The 18,341-nt window shown below is 43.5% G+C and overlaps 1 protein-coding gene across 1 annotated transcript in view; it reads left to right on the top strand.

Moving 5' to 3' along the window:
- PHF3 (PHD finger protein 3) overlaps positions 1–18,341 on the top strand; it is a 279,560-nt gene that overhangs the window by 197,204 nt on the left and 64,015 nt on the right. The window contains exon 12 of the mRNA XM_082249659.1: positions 553–733. Within this exon, the coding sequence (XP_082105785.1) occupies positions 553–733 (181 nt within the window). The remainder of the gene's footprint in view (positions 1–552; positions 734–18,341) is intronic.

Raw genomic sequence — 18,341 nt, forward strand, 5'->3', positions numbered from 1 at the left:
TTACCGAATGGAATAATTAGCCCCTTGCTCAGTCCCAAGCAGGTAGGATCCCGGTACCATTTTTTGTGTAAGTTAGCACTCAAACCCTTACTAGCACTGAATGGCTACACTGATCACTATGCTACTTGGTATAAATCTCGGAATTATTACCTGTTTAAATCCCAGTACTATAATAAAGAAAATCCTTCCTACAATGAAATCTAGCCACCTACTACAATCATATACAAACACTACAAATATGATCTGTATTTTTTCCCTGCTCTTTACTGATTCTGTTTTTGTGCACATAAATGTTATTGGTTCCGGAGTTCTTCCTTTTCACATATTTTTGATAAATTGTCACCCAGATCAAACCACACTTTTCTTTCCCCCTCTATTGTCTATCTTTCCTTTTTTCCCCCCTCTCTTTTCTATACCTGACAAGGGCCTGGACAAATAAATAGTTGCCTTTTAAAATGTAGATTCTGTTTTTCTCGGATTCTGTAGCAACTTTTTATTCTGAAATACAAATTATTGACAAGATAATATAGATTCTGATTACTATTTGTTAAGGTCGAATGGCGCCACCTGCTGAAGATTTGTCACCTAAGAAAGCGAAAGTGTCTATGGGTGCGATACGTGAAGAGTCTGAGAATATATCCGAAACATCTTCTGTGTCTGGTAATTCCAAGGTAGATATGCTGGAAACAGAAAAACCAGAATCCCCAAAGGAAACACTTTTTCTAGCTCCAAGGTAACTGTTGGTTTTCTTGCTAAATATATTACCTGGTTTATTTTTGTTTTTAACTACTTTAACTCTTATACCTTTATAACCCTATGAACCAGTGTGATTTTTACATTTCCAATACAGGCCTCTTTATTTGGTAGTAACTTTGACATTACTTAAGGTAACAAATGAAGACATATTTGTTTCTGTGGGCATAAACTAGACTTTCTCTTGTCAATATTGCCTTGAAAAAGTTGTTTTATTCATCCTAATTGTGAAGTACATAACGCAGGCTTGGATTTATAGACTGGGGGTTATATGCAAGCGACCTGAAGGTGATGGGACACTGACAAAAAAAACTTGCACGCTCATATAAACCCACTTATTCCATGAGACTCCAGTTTATTGCTAGTGTTCTTAGGTGATGGACCTTTTCTCCTTTGGAGAAGTTTTTTTCTTTTTTATCCATTCCTTTTTTCTTGTTAAACCTTGGGGACTGTACCTAGACCCCACTGTTTTTGGGACCGACCTGTTTTGGACACTGAGTCCTACACAAGGCGCTCACTTTGGCATAAAGGGCAATGGATGAAGTTAGCTGCAGGGTGCTGTAGAAGGCTTTATGGTCCCCAGTCTCTAAGGACCCCTTTGAGGGTATGCCCCATATGACAGGTGAAACCCTAACAGGCACAGGGGATTAGGTAAGATATGGTTTCCCTGTATTTTGGGGTTAACTTCTGGCTATGAATAGACAACTGGCAGTGGTTAACACACAATGCTTATACATGGGCAGAGGAATGGGGAGTTATTCACTTTACTGTGTTGCTCCATTTTGTTATTTTAACTAATGTTTTTGTAGCAATATCTACCTAATTTTAAATTTGTCATGTTCTTTTTTTTTTTCCCCATCCAAACTCTCCGGATGGTGATGTAGTTGGGAAGTGACTCTTGGCTGACACACTTCCGCCTGCTTTTTTTTGACAAAAACGCACAGCCTGTTTTCTGTACTTCCTGCTGCCTTCTGCTACAGAGACACAGCAACAGGAACACAGTGATCACCTGGGTTATTGCAGCTCCTGCATTCTGCACATACAAAACCCCATTCCTTCCACACCCTATTCAGCAAGTACCCTATTGAAGATCCCCTCACGTATGCAATGACAGATCATTCTTTCTCAATTCTTTGGAAATCTTTCGGCACCCCTAGAACGTTCAGTTTCTAGGGGCCAAAACACAACACTTACTTTCTACCCCCATGATTCTGTTTAGAAGTTGGAACCTCCAAACTTTTTAAGGTTTAAATGGAGACAAGTGAACAGGTTGCAGATATTGTAGTGGAAGTTGCATAAGATTTTTAAGTCCCTGCTTTTTATGAGCCACAAGCTTTGACAAATACTCTCCACTGTTGGTACACCTATTGATGTGGCGCAAACTTTTTTTATTTAAAGTGTGTAAATGAGTGCGCTAACCTAAAAAAGAGGTTGGGGAGACAGCACATAAACTCTAGAAACAAAAGTACAAACATGGAAAATAAAATATAAGTGCGCTTCCCCACAAAAATGTATATACATGTGTAAACTAACGACAAATGTATATCTGGATTATAATCAACTGAAATAACACCAAAATACAATGTGAGAAATATATTGGCGATAATACAAATCAATAAAAAAACAGCATATTGGTGATTTCCTATCTAAATCCTGGGAAAAACGTGTAACACAATTCCAATCATTTCTTCTCAAAACGTGATAAGTGAAAGGAAAGTCCAAAACACCAAATTCTTCTTCCAGGGATAGGTACTGTGGATGGCTTCTTACCAGAAAGAAACTGCTAGCAAGCAACATTAAAGGTGACTCTAGGGTTAATTCCTCACAGTATATCTTCCCATCCTCACCACACACACCTCGTGCTCGTGGGAAAAATAATAATGTAGGGCTCCTTACCAGAGATAACATATGTTGAGCTCAAAAACGTGTTGGTTTCTCACCTATAAAGTAGTTCCCATCCAGCCTCCAGAAGAACAATTGGAAGGATCACTCTTCTCCTTAGTATCACACCCGAAGCGACTAAAAAGGGAGTTAAATCCTCACCAGGAGGGGTTAGAAAAGAGGAGGCAAACTAATAGTGCATTATCTTCAAAACACATAAAAATTTATTGAAAATGCACTTACATACAGACGAAAAAAACAAGCCTGGATTCAAGCCCGCACGGCCGCCTGCAGTGCGGACCATGCAAAGGATAGTAACGGCACGGCTCTCCTCAAATCCTACGCGTTTACCCCGAATGGGCTTCCGCTGGGACAGGAGCTGGCTCGCGCCTCCACTTTTACGCTTTAAATATGTTCTCTGGCAATGATTTCCCATATCCTGTGCCCCCAAACAGGAAGTGACTCAACTTCCTGTTTCAACAGGAAGGGACTCAACTTCCTGTTTCATATATCAAACCGGAAGTGACATCACTTCCTGTGTTGGTACGCCAAACCAGACGTGACATCACTTCCTGTGCTTGTACATCGTTCTGACAGGATATGATGTAACGCCTGGTCATCTCAATCTTGTGGTGACTCAGGATGTAATTAAACAGGCCACTTCTCATTGGATAGATGCATAGTTGGGCAAATTTTAGCTTGACTCCACAAAAATGGAGTCACAATTCGGGACGGCTTTGCTGGTGAAACTGGTGCAATTAAAAAGACGTTTTGGTGACATGCTTCCCAATTACATAAAATAGAAAAAAGTGCTGATAGAAATTTAATCTAAAATAACACATATACTAGTTGTAAGATATTTTATGCCTTAATTCATATAAAGACTAAATGTCCTGGGGCACAGGTAAGGAAAACCCTTACCTTACAACCAATGTGTGTTAATAGCACAGATTCTCTTATACAAAATAGTCAGATTCATAGAGAAATAGCTGACTATGAACTTTGAAATTACCAATGATATCATAACAAAATATTAATAAAAATTTGGTTGTAGTAAACCGTAAAACCAAAAACATTTAAAATGAATAAAAGAAAGAGAAAAATAATAAAGCAAGATAATGGAGAGAAATGAACAGAAAATAGCAATAATTGGCTCACAACTACATCAGATTAGGGTCTGAAAGGTGTATATACACCCCTGCCCCACTCTATGGTTATAAGACTGTCAGCTATTATTAATGTGGGCATTTATGTCCCATTCAATATTAAGACCCAATGGTCTATAGCTTTTTAGCCGGTAAATCCATTCGGTTTCTAAAAAATATATGTTTCTCTTCATATTACTCCCTCTCCAGTGGGGTGTATATTTGTCTATCTCAATGACCTGCAGCTTTGATAGATTCTTATTGTGAACTTTAGCAAAGTGTAGAGACAGACTATGGTTAACAAAGCCCTTTCTAATATTGGTAAGATGTTCTCCCACTCTAATAGACAAGGTTCTAATTGTTCTGCCTACATATTGTATCCCACAGCTGCAGGTCAAAAGATACACCACCTCTTTGGTATGACATGTGATGAAATCCCTTCTCTCCTATTGTTTTTTGGTGACTGCCGATGAAAAGGTTTGTGTTCTCATAGTTTCGGATTCAACACAGACCTTGCATCTTTTACAGGGCAAAAAACCTTTACTATTGCTGAACATCACAGGTATAAATGGCTTCTCGATAGGGTTCAGAGCCACCATGTCTTTGAGGTTCCAAGCCCTCTTAAAGATCACTTGTGGTTTGCTAGGGAGCATAGGTGCCAAGGTTTTATCTACCTTCAGTACGTCCCAATGTTTTCTAAAAATGTGATAAATCCATTTATGTTGTTTCGAAAACGTAGTCACAAATGCATATTCAAATGCTGAATGCTGGTCTTATAACCAGAGAGTGGGGCATGGGTGTATATACACCTTTCAGACCCTAATCTGATGTAATTGTGAGCCAATTATTGGTATTTTCTGTTCATTTCTCTCCATTATTCTCCTTTTTTTCTTTTTTACATTTTTTTGGTTTTGGTGTTTATTACAACCAAATTTTTATTAAATATTTTGTTATGATTTTATTGGTAATTTCATAGTTCATAGTCAGCTATTTCTCTATGAATCTGACTATTATAAATAGGAAGTTGAGTCACTTTCTGTTTGGGGGCACAGGATATGGGAAATTATTGCCAGAGAACATATTTAAAGCGCAAAAGTGGCAGTGCGAGCCAGCTCCTGTCCCAGTGGAAGCCCAATCGAGAGAAACGCGTAGGATTTGAGGAGAGCCTCGCCGTTTCTATCCCTTGCACGGTCCGCACTGCACGGCTTGAATCCAGGCTTTTTTTTTTTCGTCTGTATGTAAGTGCATTTTCATTAAATTTTTATGTGTTTTGAAGATAATTCACTATTAGTTTGCCTCCTCTTTTCCAACCCCTCCTGGTGAGGATTCAACCCCCTTTTTAGTGGCTTCGGGTGTGAAACTAAGGAGAAGAGGGATCCTCCCAATTGTTCTGGAGGCTGGATGGGAACTACTTTATAGGCGAGAAACACGTTTTTGAGCTCAACATTTGTTATCTCTGGTAAGGAGCCATACATTATTATTTTCCGCACGAGGTGTGTGTGGTGAGGATGGGAAGATATACTGTGAGGAATTAACCCTAGAGTCAACTTTAATGTTGCTTGCTAGCAGTTTCTTTCTGGTAAGAAGCCATCCACAGTACCTATCCCTGGAAGAAGAATTTGGTGTTTTGGACTTTCCTTTCACTTGTCACGTTTTGAGAAGAAATTATTGGAATTGTGTTACACGTTTTCCCAGGATTTAGTTGGGAAATCACCAATATGCTGTTTTTTTTTTATTGATTTTTATTATCACCAATATATTTCTCACATTGTATTTTGGTGTTATTTCAGTTAATTATAATCCAGATATACATTTGTTGTTAGTTTACACATGTATATACATTTTTTGGGGGGAAGCGCACTTATATTTTCCAAACTATTTTTTATTGCCTAGTAGCACTTAATTCCCCACAGTCAAAAGGAGACCCTATGGTTTCTAAGAGGCTGGCAAAATCAAAAATACTTTTCCCATCCAATCACAAATGAAATGTGCACTACATGAACTACATAAATTAAATGTACACTACACTATTGGCTGAATCCTAAAAGGATATTTATTCCTAAGCTTTTTGCTGAAATTCCTCCCATGGAAAAGGAATTTTATAAAAATTGTCTTGTTCTTTCCATTTCAGTCCTCAATAAACACTTTACAGTTGCTACTGAGAATGTTCCTTGTTTTAAGAATTTTGTTGATATACGTCTTGAAGTCTTCTTAAAGGGCTGCTTTGCACTTGCAGGTCCAGCCCTGCAGACAGCAATATCTGCCGTGTGTACACTATATTAATATATCTTTAATGGCATCCAAGACTTAGTCCGTAAGGTTCAATATTGTGTTGGCCCACCCTTTGCAACTTTAACAGCTTCAACTCTTATGAGAGGGCTGTCCACAAGGTTTAGGAGTGTGTCTATAGTAATGTTTTACCATTCTTCCAGAAGTGCATTTGTGAGGTCAGGCACTGATGTGTACAAGATGGCCTGGCTTGCAATCTCTGCCCTAATCCATCCTAAAGGTGTTCTATCTGGTTGAGGTCAGGATTCTGTGCAGGCCAGTCAAGTTCCTCCACCCCAACTCACTCATTAATGTCTTTATAGACCTTGCTTTGTGCACTGATGCACAGTCATGTTGGAACAGGAAGGGGCCATCCCGAACTGTTCCCACAAAGTTGAGAGCATGAAATTGTCCAACATGTCTTGGTATGCTGATGCCTTAGGAGTTTCCTTCACTGGAACTAAGGGGCCAAGCCCAACCCCTGAGAAACGGCTCCATACCATAATCCCCCCCTTCACCAAATGATTAGGATCAGTGCACAAAGCAAAGTCAATCTAGACATAGATGAGTGAGTTTGGGGTGGAGGAACTTGACTGGCCTGCACAGAGTCCTGACCTCAACCGGATAGAACACCTTTGGGATGAATAAGAATGGAGACTGCGAGCCAGGCCTTCACATCCACATCAGTGCCTGACCTCACAAATGTGCTTTTGGAAGAATGGTCAAACAGTCCAATAGACACACTCCTAAACATTGTGGACAGCCTTCCCAGAAGAGTTGAAGCTTTTTTAGCTGGAAAGGGTGGGCCAAGTCAATATTGAACCCTACAGCCTAAGACTGGGATGCCATTAAAGTTCATGTGCATGTAAAGGCAGGTGTCTCAATATTTTTGGTAATAGTGTAATTTGCCAGATTATCGCTAACTGAACTAGAGAACTGAATAGAGACCATGAATCTGTCTTTGATGATCCCCTATCTCTGAACAATTGCAGCTGATACCTTTATCATTATTTTGTGTTTACACTCTAAAGAATTTTCTATACCAAGTCTCTTATCCACTTGAAGACCAAGCCTTTTCTGTCACTTTTTGTTTAAAAGTTTAAATCAGTATTTCTCTTTTGTTCATTGACAGACACAGCTCCTGATCTTCTTAACCATTGGGTTATACTGCCCCCTACAGGAATAGGACACTAGGCAGGAAAAAAGTCTGGCTACGCCTATGGGCAGTCCAAGGGAGTATACTCCCTCTCTCTGTTATAGGTTTTTTTCTGTCTAGTCAGGAGTAAGGACGTAGTTCCTTGCTGGGATCTTTGGTCCTGGCAATTTTTTTCTTTTTAGATTGATTTTTTTTTTCCTGTGAGATCTCCAATCAACTGCCGGACTGGGCGACGGGCTGGATAATCCAGATACAGTGGTCACCCCAGTCTGGCCAGCGAGCGCGTGCAGACCTCAGCTCTGCGCTAGGTCGGCCGTGACATAGCCCCACCGGACGGGGGCTGGCCTGCAAGTTAAATGCCTCGCGAGGTCGTATACAACCGGGTCTCGGCCTGAGTCGCAGTGTTCCTCCTGGCCAACAGCCCCCCCATTTTGATGGCGAGGGATTCTGTCTGGAGTGGTGCCTGCCTGGTTCTTGATATGGTGAATAGCTATCCCCTCTCTCCCCCTGGAGGGTTTTGGGGTGGATGTGGGCCCCTCCTTGGGACGGTCGAACCCCCGGGTTCCCCTTCTTCCCATCAGGCACCCCCCTTCATCTGTCCCCCCATCCTACCCCCTCCACTTATGCTGGGTCTGTGTGGGTGGTCCGGTCCACCTCCTGGTGTCGGAGCAGGGTGCAATGCACTTGGGGGGGGTGCGCCACTGGAGACTAAACAATCGACTGGGGAGGGAGGTTGTACCTGCTGGGGGCTCCTCCCACCAGAACCCCCTGTCCTGCTTGGGCCTGTCCTTGAGGCCAAGGGATCCCTCCTGGGTCCCCGGGAGCATTGTGGTGCCATGCTGGGCCACAGTTTTGCTGTAGTCTGTGTGCTCAATGCAGGGTGGCCATGTTTCTGTAGTCCGGCAGCCATTTTGCAGTGCTTCGCCATTGAAAATAGCGGCGACCATGACTGTGGAGCCCTGTGGGCGGCTATTTTGGCGGTGGGAGCCCCTCCTCATCCCCTGGTGCTGACTGCTGGATCTTTTCACTTCCTGATCTTATGCAGGATGTGGAAACCTTGCAAGCGGACCTGAACAAAATAACGGGGTGGGCAACTACATGGCAGATGAGGTTTAATGTTGAAAAATGTAAAGTAATGCACTTGGGGGCCAGAAACCAGAAAGCAAGCTACTCACTAGGGGGGGAACCTCTGGGTGAGTCTAGGATGGAAAGGGACCTGGGGGTACTGGTAGACAACAGGCTTGGCAGCGGCATGCAATGCCAAGCCGCCGCAAGCAAAGCCAACAGAATACTGGGATGTATAAAAAAGGGGATTCACTCCAGAAATAAAGAGATTATTCTTCCACTCTACAAGACTCTGGTCCGGCCACATCTGGAGTATGCTGTCCAGTTCTGGGCACCGGTCCTCAGAAAGGATGTGCTGGAACTGGAGAAAGTCCAGAGAAGGGCAACAAAAATAATTAGGGGAATGGAGGACATCAGCTATGAGGAAAGACTACAAGCACTGAACCTATTCTCTCTGGAGAAGAGACGATTGAGGGGGGGATATGATATCAATGTACAAATACTGTACTGGCGACCCTAGCATAAGGAACAAACTATTCAGAGAGAGGAGATACAATAAGACACGTGGCCACTCACTAAACTTGAGGAAAGGCGGTTTAACCTTAAAGTGCGTAAGGGGTTCTTCACTGTAAGAGCGGTAAGGATGTGTAATCCTCTTCCACAAGCAGTCGTATCAGCAGGGAGCATTGATAGTTTCAAAAAACTATTAGATGGGCACCTTAGAGACCACAACATACAGGGGTACACAATGTACGGTTAAAAGCAAACACACACACACATCATAGGTTGAACTGGATGGACTGATGTCTTTTTTCAACCTCACTAACTATGTAACTATATCTTCTATGTAACTATGATCGCCGCATGTGGAGTGCAGAATATCCTGGTGGCTGCAGGTGCCTGTTTCTGCTGGGTGGTGAGTCTGGTGGGGTCCTCTTCTTCTCTGCTGAAGATCGCTTAATGCGTTGTTCATGGTGACTGATCAGTGCTGCCAGCGCGGTGGGGGTTGTCCCTTTGCAGTGTTTTACACTTTTTGTGGGGTTCCCCCGGTGATTCATGGAATCTTTGGAGCACATCTCCCCATCTGATCCCCTCTCTAAAGCTGCGGGACCCTCTGAGTCCCAACCATCTATCAATGCACTGATGGCAGTCCTGGAGTCCTTTGTGTCCCCGGTGGAGGTTGTTTTCAGGCGATGGGCTAGCAAAAAGTGCCCCGCCTTCCCTTGCCTCATCAGATCCTGAATCTGATTCAGCCGCCGCGGTTGTGGGTCTCCCTGCTTGGTCTGCGACCACGTGCCTGGAATCCTCAGATAGTGAGGATGATTCCTCCACATCTGCAACAGCGCATGAAAAGGCGCTGGTGGAAGCACTGCTTGTATCTGTGCATGAGACCGTAAAAGATGGAGGACGTGGCTACAGCTGCATCTGAGGCGCAGGTTCCCTTTGGCATTCACAAGCCATCCAGAGCAGCAAAGGTGTTTCCTTTCCTTGCCAATTTTGACAGAATTGTCGCTAAAGAGTGGGGACGACCAAAGCGTCCCCTTGGGGTCCCTATGCGCTTTACTAGGTGTTACCCCTATGAAGAGTCCCTTATTAAGAATTGGACTGTTCCACCGGTGGTGGATCCTCCGGTTTCCAGATTGAGCAAGGCAACCATGATTCCGGTTGAAGAGTCCCCGGCCTTTAGGGATCCGGCTCACAGGAAAGCAGAGGCTGTGGCCCACAATATGTACACTCTGGCTGGTTCGGCACTGAGGCCGGTATTTACCATTGCCCTGGTGTCGCAAACTGTAACTGAGTGGGCCAAGCTTTTACACCGTGATCTGGATGGAGAACAGCTCCTCCCTGCCTTTGCTGTGCTGGCGGACCAGCTGGTCCAGTTGCTGCAGTTTATCTGTGATGTCTCTTTGGATGCGGCTCCCCTAGTGGCTCAGCTCTCTGTTTCGGCAGTGGTCCTTCAGCGTGTCTTTTGGCTCAAATGCTGGTCTGCCGACCAGGCTTCTAAAAAGGCCTTGACTGATCCCACCTTTCAAGGAAATCGCCTGTTTGGAGCTACCCCGGATGACATCATCAAAGGTCTCACAGGGGGAAAGGGTACCTTTCAACCGCAGGCTACTAAGGGCAAGGAGCCTCGTCGTAGACGTGGGCCCTCCTCGGCTCATAAGAAGTTTTTTCGTCCCTCAGGGTCGACTGACAAGGGCTCAAATCCTTTCAGGGCCTTCTCTGGAGGATCCAAACTAACTTGGTCTGGCAAGCCGAGAGCGGGCTTCTCCAGACACGCGGACAAGGCTCCTTCAGCATGAAGGTGTGCCCTCACCCGTATCTGAGGTGGGGGTATATCTGGTTTCCAGAGCCTTGCACTTCCTTGGTACAAGACAAATGGTTCCACTAATTAATTCGGTCCGGCTACAAGATCGAGTTTCGCTCTTGTCTCCCGGCAAGGTTCATTCCTTCCCTCTTGCTCCAGTCCCCATACCACTTACAGGGTCTGTTTGGGGCAGTACTAGACCTGTTACTTCAAGGGGTGATTGTCCCGGTTCAGACATCGGAACGTTTTCAGGGTTTTTACTCAAACCTGTTTATAGTTCCCAGGAAGGAAGGCAAGGTGCGTCCAATCCTGGACCTCACGGCGCTGAATTGCTTTGTGCCGGTTCAGAAGTTCAGGATGGAGTCTATTCGCATGGTGGTGGCTTCCCTGCATCAGGGGGATTTTCTTGCCTCTATCGACATCAAGAATGCTTACATTCACAATCAAATATGAGCCGGTCACCAGCACTTCCTCCTCTTTGCGGGATCCTGGTACTAGGCTACTTGGAGGACTTCCTCCTGTGAGCGCAGTCTCCTACTGCTCTGGAAAACCTGGAAATCACCATATGAACTCTGAGGGAATTTCGACTGGATTATGAATTTTCAGAGGTCTGCTCTGGTTCTGTCCACAAAGCTGGACTATCTGGGTCTGACTTTGGACTCTACCTTAGCCAGAGTGCTCCTTCTTTTGGGCAGACTCCAGAATTTGCAGGCTGCAGTTCGTCTCCTGCTGTCCAGCAGATGGTCATCCTTCCGGACTTGCATGCAGGTGCTGGGCCTGATGGTGTCTACTAGGGATCGACTGATATCATTTTTTCATTGCCGATACCGATATTTTGGTCATTGCGTATTGGTATCGGCCGATATGGGCCAATGTTTTTGTACATTTAAAAAAAAAATTGTTTTTATTTGACAGGGGCTGTTGTGGAGGGATCTGGGGTTATAAAAGACCCCAAACACCTCCTCTGCACTTAAAAGCATTCAAAATGCCAAGTTTGGCTGTTTTGAATGCTGTCATTTTTTTAAATCTGGCGCCAGTACCTGGAAGTGGTGCCATGACATCACTTCTGGGTTTTTGCATGGAGACCCGATCAGAGCCGAATGCGGCTTTGATCGGGTCTACGGCAGCCGTGTAGGCTGGTTGACCGGGTCTCCCGGTGGGACGGAAGACCCAGACGAGCCGCAGAAGGTGGCGGGAGGGGGGACATCCCCACCCGCTCCTTGTAATGACAGCCGAGCGGCTTCTCAGCCGCATTTGTTGTGATTACAAGACAGCCGACCGTCGGCTATGGACGCCGGTACCGGGGAGATGCCTCTAGCTGCAGGCATCACTCCGGTACAAGCACTTTCTGAAATACCGGTAATATCGGCCACCTTCCGATATATCTGGGAAAGTGCATATCGGCCTCCAATATATTGGCTTTGCCAATAATCGGTGGATCTCTACTGTCTACCTTTTGAGGTGGTTCCGTTGCACAGTTCCATACGAGGTCCCTGCACAGGGAGATTCTTGCCAAATGGGACAAGACTCCGCAGTCTCTGGACAATTCGATCCGGCTGAGCCGGGGAACTAAGGAGTCTCTAAAATGGTGGCTTCGCTCTCCGATGCTTCGGCTGGGAAAATCCTTCCTCCCCTTGTATTGAACAGTGGTCACCAGGGATGCCTGCCTGTCCGGCTGGGGAGGCTAGGTGAGGTGGATCTGTCGGCGTCTCGGCTCAACAGAAAGGTGCAGAGGTTTGTGGCTCAGTCATGGGATCCTCTGGCGGACTCCACAGACACGCTGGTGGCCCTGTGGGGTCAGTATCGTCTGATTTACGCCTTCCCTCCTCTCAAGCTTCTGTCAAGACTTCTACTCAGGATTGAGGCAGAAGGGTTTTCGGTCATAGTGGCTCCGGACTAGCCTTGCCTGGCTTGTTACACTGATCTGGTGCAGCTGGTCGCTGACTTTCCTTGGAACCTTCCTCTCAGGGAGGATCCGCTGTCCTAAGGATCAATCTTCCATCCTGTATAAATTGAAAAAGTCCTGCGTTAAGGATAAAGGAAAAGATAAGGCTGCAGCCTCCCTCAGATACAGTCAAAGGTTATATCAAAGATTAATATAAAAAAAAAGGGGGGTAAGGGAATTGGCGCTGCCAGAAATAGGATATATGAATAATATATATAATGGAATAATAGATGTGATGGTAAAGGACAAGTGCGTGAACTAAATAATTGGGGTGATAAAAAATGTCCGGTTATGAACAACTACCACATATAATCTTCCATCCTGCTTTACAGTCGCTGGCTTTGACGGCTTGGCTGTTGAATGCTAGGTGCTGATGGATAGAGGTTTGTCTGCGTCAGTGATTCCAACGCTGTTAAAGCTAGGAAATCTGCTTCTAGGAAGATCTACCAACGTATTCCTCCAGAAGCCTCCTTTTGAGAATCTAGGGGAGATTCACCTGCTTACGCTGTCCCAGAAGGTAGCCTTCTTGGTGGCTATCACTTCTGCACGCAGGGTGTCTAAATTGGCGCCGTTATTTTGCTGTTCACCTTAATTGGTGGTTCATAAAGATAAGGTAGTTCTTCGTCCCGGTCCGTCAGTCCTTCCAAAGGTTGTCTCTAATTTTCATTTGCAGATGGATCAGACAGATGGTGATCCAGGCTTATTACATCAAGGGTCTGGTTCCTCCTTTCCCTGTCAAGGCGCTGAGTGCTTCCTGGGCTTTCCGTCATCAGGCGTCAGTGACGCAGATTTGCAAGGCAGCCACCTGGTCATCGGTGCACACTTTCACAAAGTTCTATAAAGTGAATGTATTGGCATCTGCAGATACTTCCTTTGGCCGCAAGGTTTTTCAGGCTGCTGTTTAGAGGACCTGGCCCTCTTTGAGGGTGTATTGTTTTTTTCAGGTGAGCTCCAGTTGTTTTGGTTGAGCTCCTTGTGATGGACGCGGGTATCGGATCCCTGTCCTTCTCACTAACTAGTGACAAAGGACCAGCCAATCACACCCCGCTGTCACTTATTTAACAATGCCACTCTCAGCTGCACCCTGCTCAAAGATTTTCCAGTTTTTGGGACCACAATCTAGGTGCCAGCAGGCTGAGAGCGATTGTCACTGGGCTAATTAAGCAATTTTCTCTTTATATGCCACCACCTCCGTTTGGTCTGAGCCGGAGGAAGCTCTTAATTTTAGAAATACCAATTATATTTTTAGAATAGTCATCTGTAGCACACACTGTCACCACAGACAGGTATGTCCATAGGATTTATCCTATACAGTAGCACTCTTCAAGAGACAGGTTCTTTATTAGCTTACATTAAGAGCTTGGGGACAAGGTTAACACTTTTCAAAATAAGGTTTTAATAATGAAAAGGTCAAAGTTGGTGCAAATAAAATATTTCCAGAAAAAAAAGGTGTTTCAAAGAAATAGAGACATAATTCAGCAATCAGAAAAGTAAGGTAGAATTGAGGAAGAAGAATACTTGCAGTCAATATCCTGGGTGTTATCCGAGTTCAATCGATGAGCCAGGTGTGATCGGTTCTCAAACTTGATAGATATTTCTGCTTTGATGTTACCATGAGGAACTCATCACTGGTTAGAGGTCTCCCTTTTTCTCTGGGATCAAAAGGGTGTTGACAGATGCCCCTGACCAATTAAAACAGAGTGGCCATGGGCTGTCCTGGGGCTATGACCGTATCAGGACCCTCCTCTTTGGACAGTTTTATACCACTATTCATATCTTGAAATATGTATTGGTTACATTGGTAAACTGATAGTTTTTTCATTCAGCATGTAATTTCGCATCCAGGGATACCAAACAGAATATCTCAGATAAACTTGTCACCCAGGGAATATCTGACAGCTATCTTCTATTCTGTATGTGATAGGGTGGTCATGCAAATTCGTTCAGTATGACATTTCTCATCCGAATATATACTTATAGTTAATGTATCATGTTCCTGTCTGAGTTTCTGAATCGTGTGTGCATTTGTTAAGTTTTGAATTGGCAGAGCTCTCTGATTGCTATTTAGGACCCCCATTAGTTCTGGTTATCCTTAATGGATTTGGTCAAAGTTTTACGATAGAAAGATAGGGGTGACCAGCGCTATGGAGTAAAAGACCTTAGACAATTGTGAAGGTGTAAGCTGCCAACAACCGAACCCACAAGGGGTTAAAGTGTGAAATAAATAAAAGGAGGTTGTAACAGCGCTACCTTAACCACTTAAGCCCCGGAGGATTTGGCTGCTAAAGGACCAGGGTTTTTTTTGCGATTTTTTTACTGCGTGACTTTAACGGACAATTGCGCGGTCGTGCGACGCTGTACCTAAACGAATTTGACGTCCTTTTTTTCCCACAAACAGAGCTTTCTTTTGGTGGTATTTGCTCACCTGTGCGATTTTTTGATCACGCGCTATAAACAAAAAAAGAGCGTAAATTTTGCAAAAATAACAATATTTTTCACATTTTTTTATATGAAATTCCCCAAAAAAAAAAGTAAAAATCAAAATTTTTTAACATTTTTCGGCCAATTTGTTTTATGCTACCTATGTTTGGTAAAAAAAATCGCAAAAAGCGTATTTTGATTGGTTTGCGCAAAAGTTATCGCGTTTACTAACAAAGGGAAAGATTTTTGTCATTTTTGGTGTTTTTTTTTTTTAACGCGTAATGGCGGCGATCTGCGATTTTTTTTTCGGTACTGCGACATTGCGGCGGACAGATCGGACCCTTGACTGACATTTTTGACACTTTTGGGGTTACCAGTGACATTACTGCAGTAATCAGTGCTATACATATGCACTGTTACTGCAAAAATGACACTGGCAGGGAAGGGGTTAACTTTATTGGACAGGGAGGGGTTAAGTGTGTCCTAGGGGCGTGATTCTAACTGTGTAGGGACATTCCTATTGGTGTAAAAGCAAAGATCAACCGTTCTACATAGTAGAACGGTCAGATCTTCACTTTTACACAGGGAGAACTGACAGGCAGCTTGTTTACACAAGCTGCTCTGTCTTTCTCCCTTCACAGGAGCGATCGCAGTGTGACTGGCGGACATCGAGTCCGCCGGTCACACGCACTGACTTGCCTGTGAACGAGCCGCGGCGGGCGCGCGCCTCGGCGGGCGCGCGCCCGCCCGCGATAGGCTCGCAAGTCAGTGACAGGCGAGTGACGTACCGATACGTCACTCTGCCTGGCCGGGGCTGACCGCCGCAGTATATAGTCGTGAGTAAGTGCTTTTGTAAGTGCCAACTTAAAATAAAGTGCCAATAAAGTAAAATTGTACCATATAAATCGTTGGTTCAAAGTAAAGTGCACTAGTGGCTTGTCGTGTGACAAAGTTAACTGATTGTTTATCCTGGACCCATAGGGTGCAACTTTATAAAGTGCAAGTGCTGTGCTGCATATACTCAATGAGTATGAAACAATGAGTTCCCAAGGTGCGTTTAATTCGTGATAGCCGTTAGTAACTTCAGCAAATTATATTAAATACATAAATAAACCAGTGATTATATATTAAATGCATAAAAAACAGTGAACATAAATTATATCCGTGCTGTGCGTGGCATTTTTATTGCCACTTTAGTGAAAAGTAACAAGTTATATGGAAGAAAGAAATAAATGAAATAAAGAATTGGGTTGCAATTCTTCCGTACATCCACTAGATGTCGCCCCTAAGTATACGACCTGTACTTGAGGAAGAATGGCCGGTTGCTTCCGGGGTCCTCCAGGGAACCCAACTTGGCTTTTAGTACCTCAAATTGGAAGAGAAAGGCCCCATGATGCAGTGTATATCTGTAGCGTGGAAAAGAGAGCAGAAAATTCACGTTTGAGGCTGCCTAGGATCAGCGGTGACCGCCGGGAAGCTTCCGCGTTCTACGGCCCAGGCTCCGAAACCGGAAGTGACGTAATGACGTTACGACTCCGCCCTACGCGTTTCGTCAGAGGACGTCTGCTGGAGCTGCGCAAGTACAGGTCGTAAACTTAGGGGCGACATCTAGTGGATGTACGGAAGAATTGCAACCCCATTCTTTATTTCATTTATTTCTTTCTTCCATATAACTTGTTACTTTTCACTAAAGTGGCAATAAAAACGCCACGCACAGCACGGATATAATTTATGTTCACTGTTTTTTATGCATTTAATATATAATCACTGGTTTATTTATGTATTTAATATAATTTGCTGAAGTTACTAATGGCTATCAAGAATTAAACGCACCTTGGGAACTCATTGTTTCATACTCATTGAGTATATGCAGCACAGCACTTGCACTTTATAAAGTTGCACCCTATGGGTCCAGGATAAACAATCAGTTAACTTTGTCACACCACAAGCCACTAGTGCACTTTACTTTGAACCAAGGATTTATATGGTACAATTTTACTTTATTGGCACTTTATTTTAAGTTGGCACTTACAAAAGCACTCACTCACTTTAAGGTAGCGCCGTTACAACCTCCTTTTATTTATTTCAAAGTTTTACGATAGGCCTGGACAGAAGAAACAGACATCCTGCCAGGAGATAACGACTCTTTTGAAGTGTAAAACCTATGCATTCCATGAATTAAATGAGGTGGGGAGGGAGGTAATATCGCTGCGTTTATAACTGTTCTGCAAGACTGTCACGGCTGACCTATAATGACTGAGCAACATAGCCGCTTGCTACAGCTTTTCGTAAGTCCAGTGCAGGATATCATTACACTCCTGTTTTTCTGTTTACCTGGTTGGCTTTAGTTAGCCTTGGGAATTTATTTTTCACTGTTCCCACCCCTCATGTTTAACACTGCTTTGGAACGCCCCAATGGTTAAGAAGATCAGGAGCTGTGTCTGTCCATGAATGAAAGAGAAAAAGGGATTTTTGACTTTCTGTAAATTCCATTTCTCTGATGTTCATTGATGGACACAGCACCCACCCCTCTATGGTGTTGTAATTTTTCCGACACTGCTTGTAACAAAACTGAGTACCTATAGCAGGGAGAGGAAGTATACCCCATGGGACTGCTCATAGGCATAGCCAGACTTTTTTTTTTTTTTTTCTGCCTAGTGTCCTATTTCTATAGGGGGCAGTATAACCCAATGGTTAAGAAGATCAGGAGCTGTGTCCGTCAATGAACATCAGAGAAATGGATTTTATGGTAAGTCAAAAATCCCATTTTTCTCAGTTTAAACATTTTAATGTTTTCTAGTTTCCATTTTGAATAAAATATGGATTTATAAGGTTTGCAAATCATTGTATTCTGTTTGTATTTTGCTTTTACACAGTGTCCATATTTTTTTTGAAATTGGGGTTGTATGTCCTATGTTTAAAATTCTAAAAAGGTTAATACATATTTGTATTCCATCACTTTTTGAAATCTGGAAGCTATTCGTGTTTTTTCCTTAAATTAAGTAGACAGGACAGGATTCTGTTTTGTAATTAAAATTTATCAGAAATGTGTGCATTATAAACAAGCACAGAAACAAGGCCATTAACAGCAAGTCTCTGCAAGGGGAAACATCTGTCAGTAACCTATGAAACTTTCAATTCAGAGATCAGTTCCCTGGAAATAATTGTTTTGGTTTGAGCAGCACAAAGGTTGGTGTCAGTGTTCTTAACAAAAACAGAGTATGATTCACCGCTTGGTAAATGTTATTGACATCAGCATATCCTTTTAAGTTTGTGTATTTTAGAGGAATTTATAAAGAAGGTATGGATATATATTAACTCTCAAGATGCAAAGTGCATGTCAGTTATCAGTGAACCTTTTTAAAAATGGTTCCCAAAAAGCTATTATTTTTATCTATG

This window comes from Pelophylax lessonae (genome assembly GCF_965119305.1).
Source record: "Pelophylax lessonae genome assembly, chromosome: 3".
Lineage (NCBI taxonomy): Eukaryota > Metazoa > Chordata > Amphibia > Anura > Ranidae > Pelophylax > Pelophylax lessonae.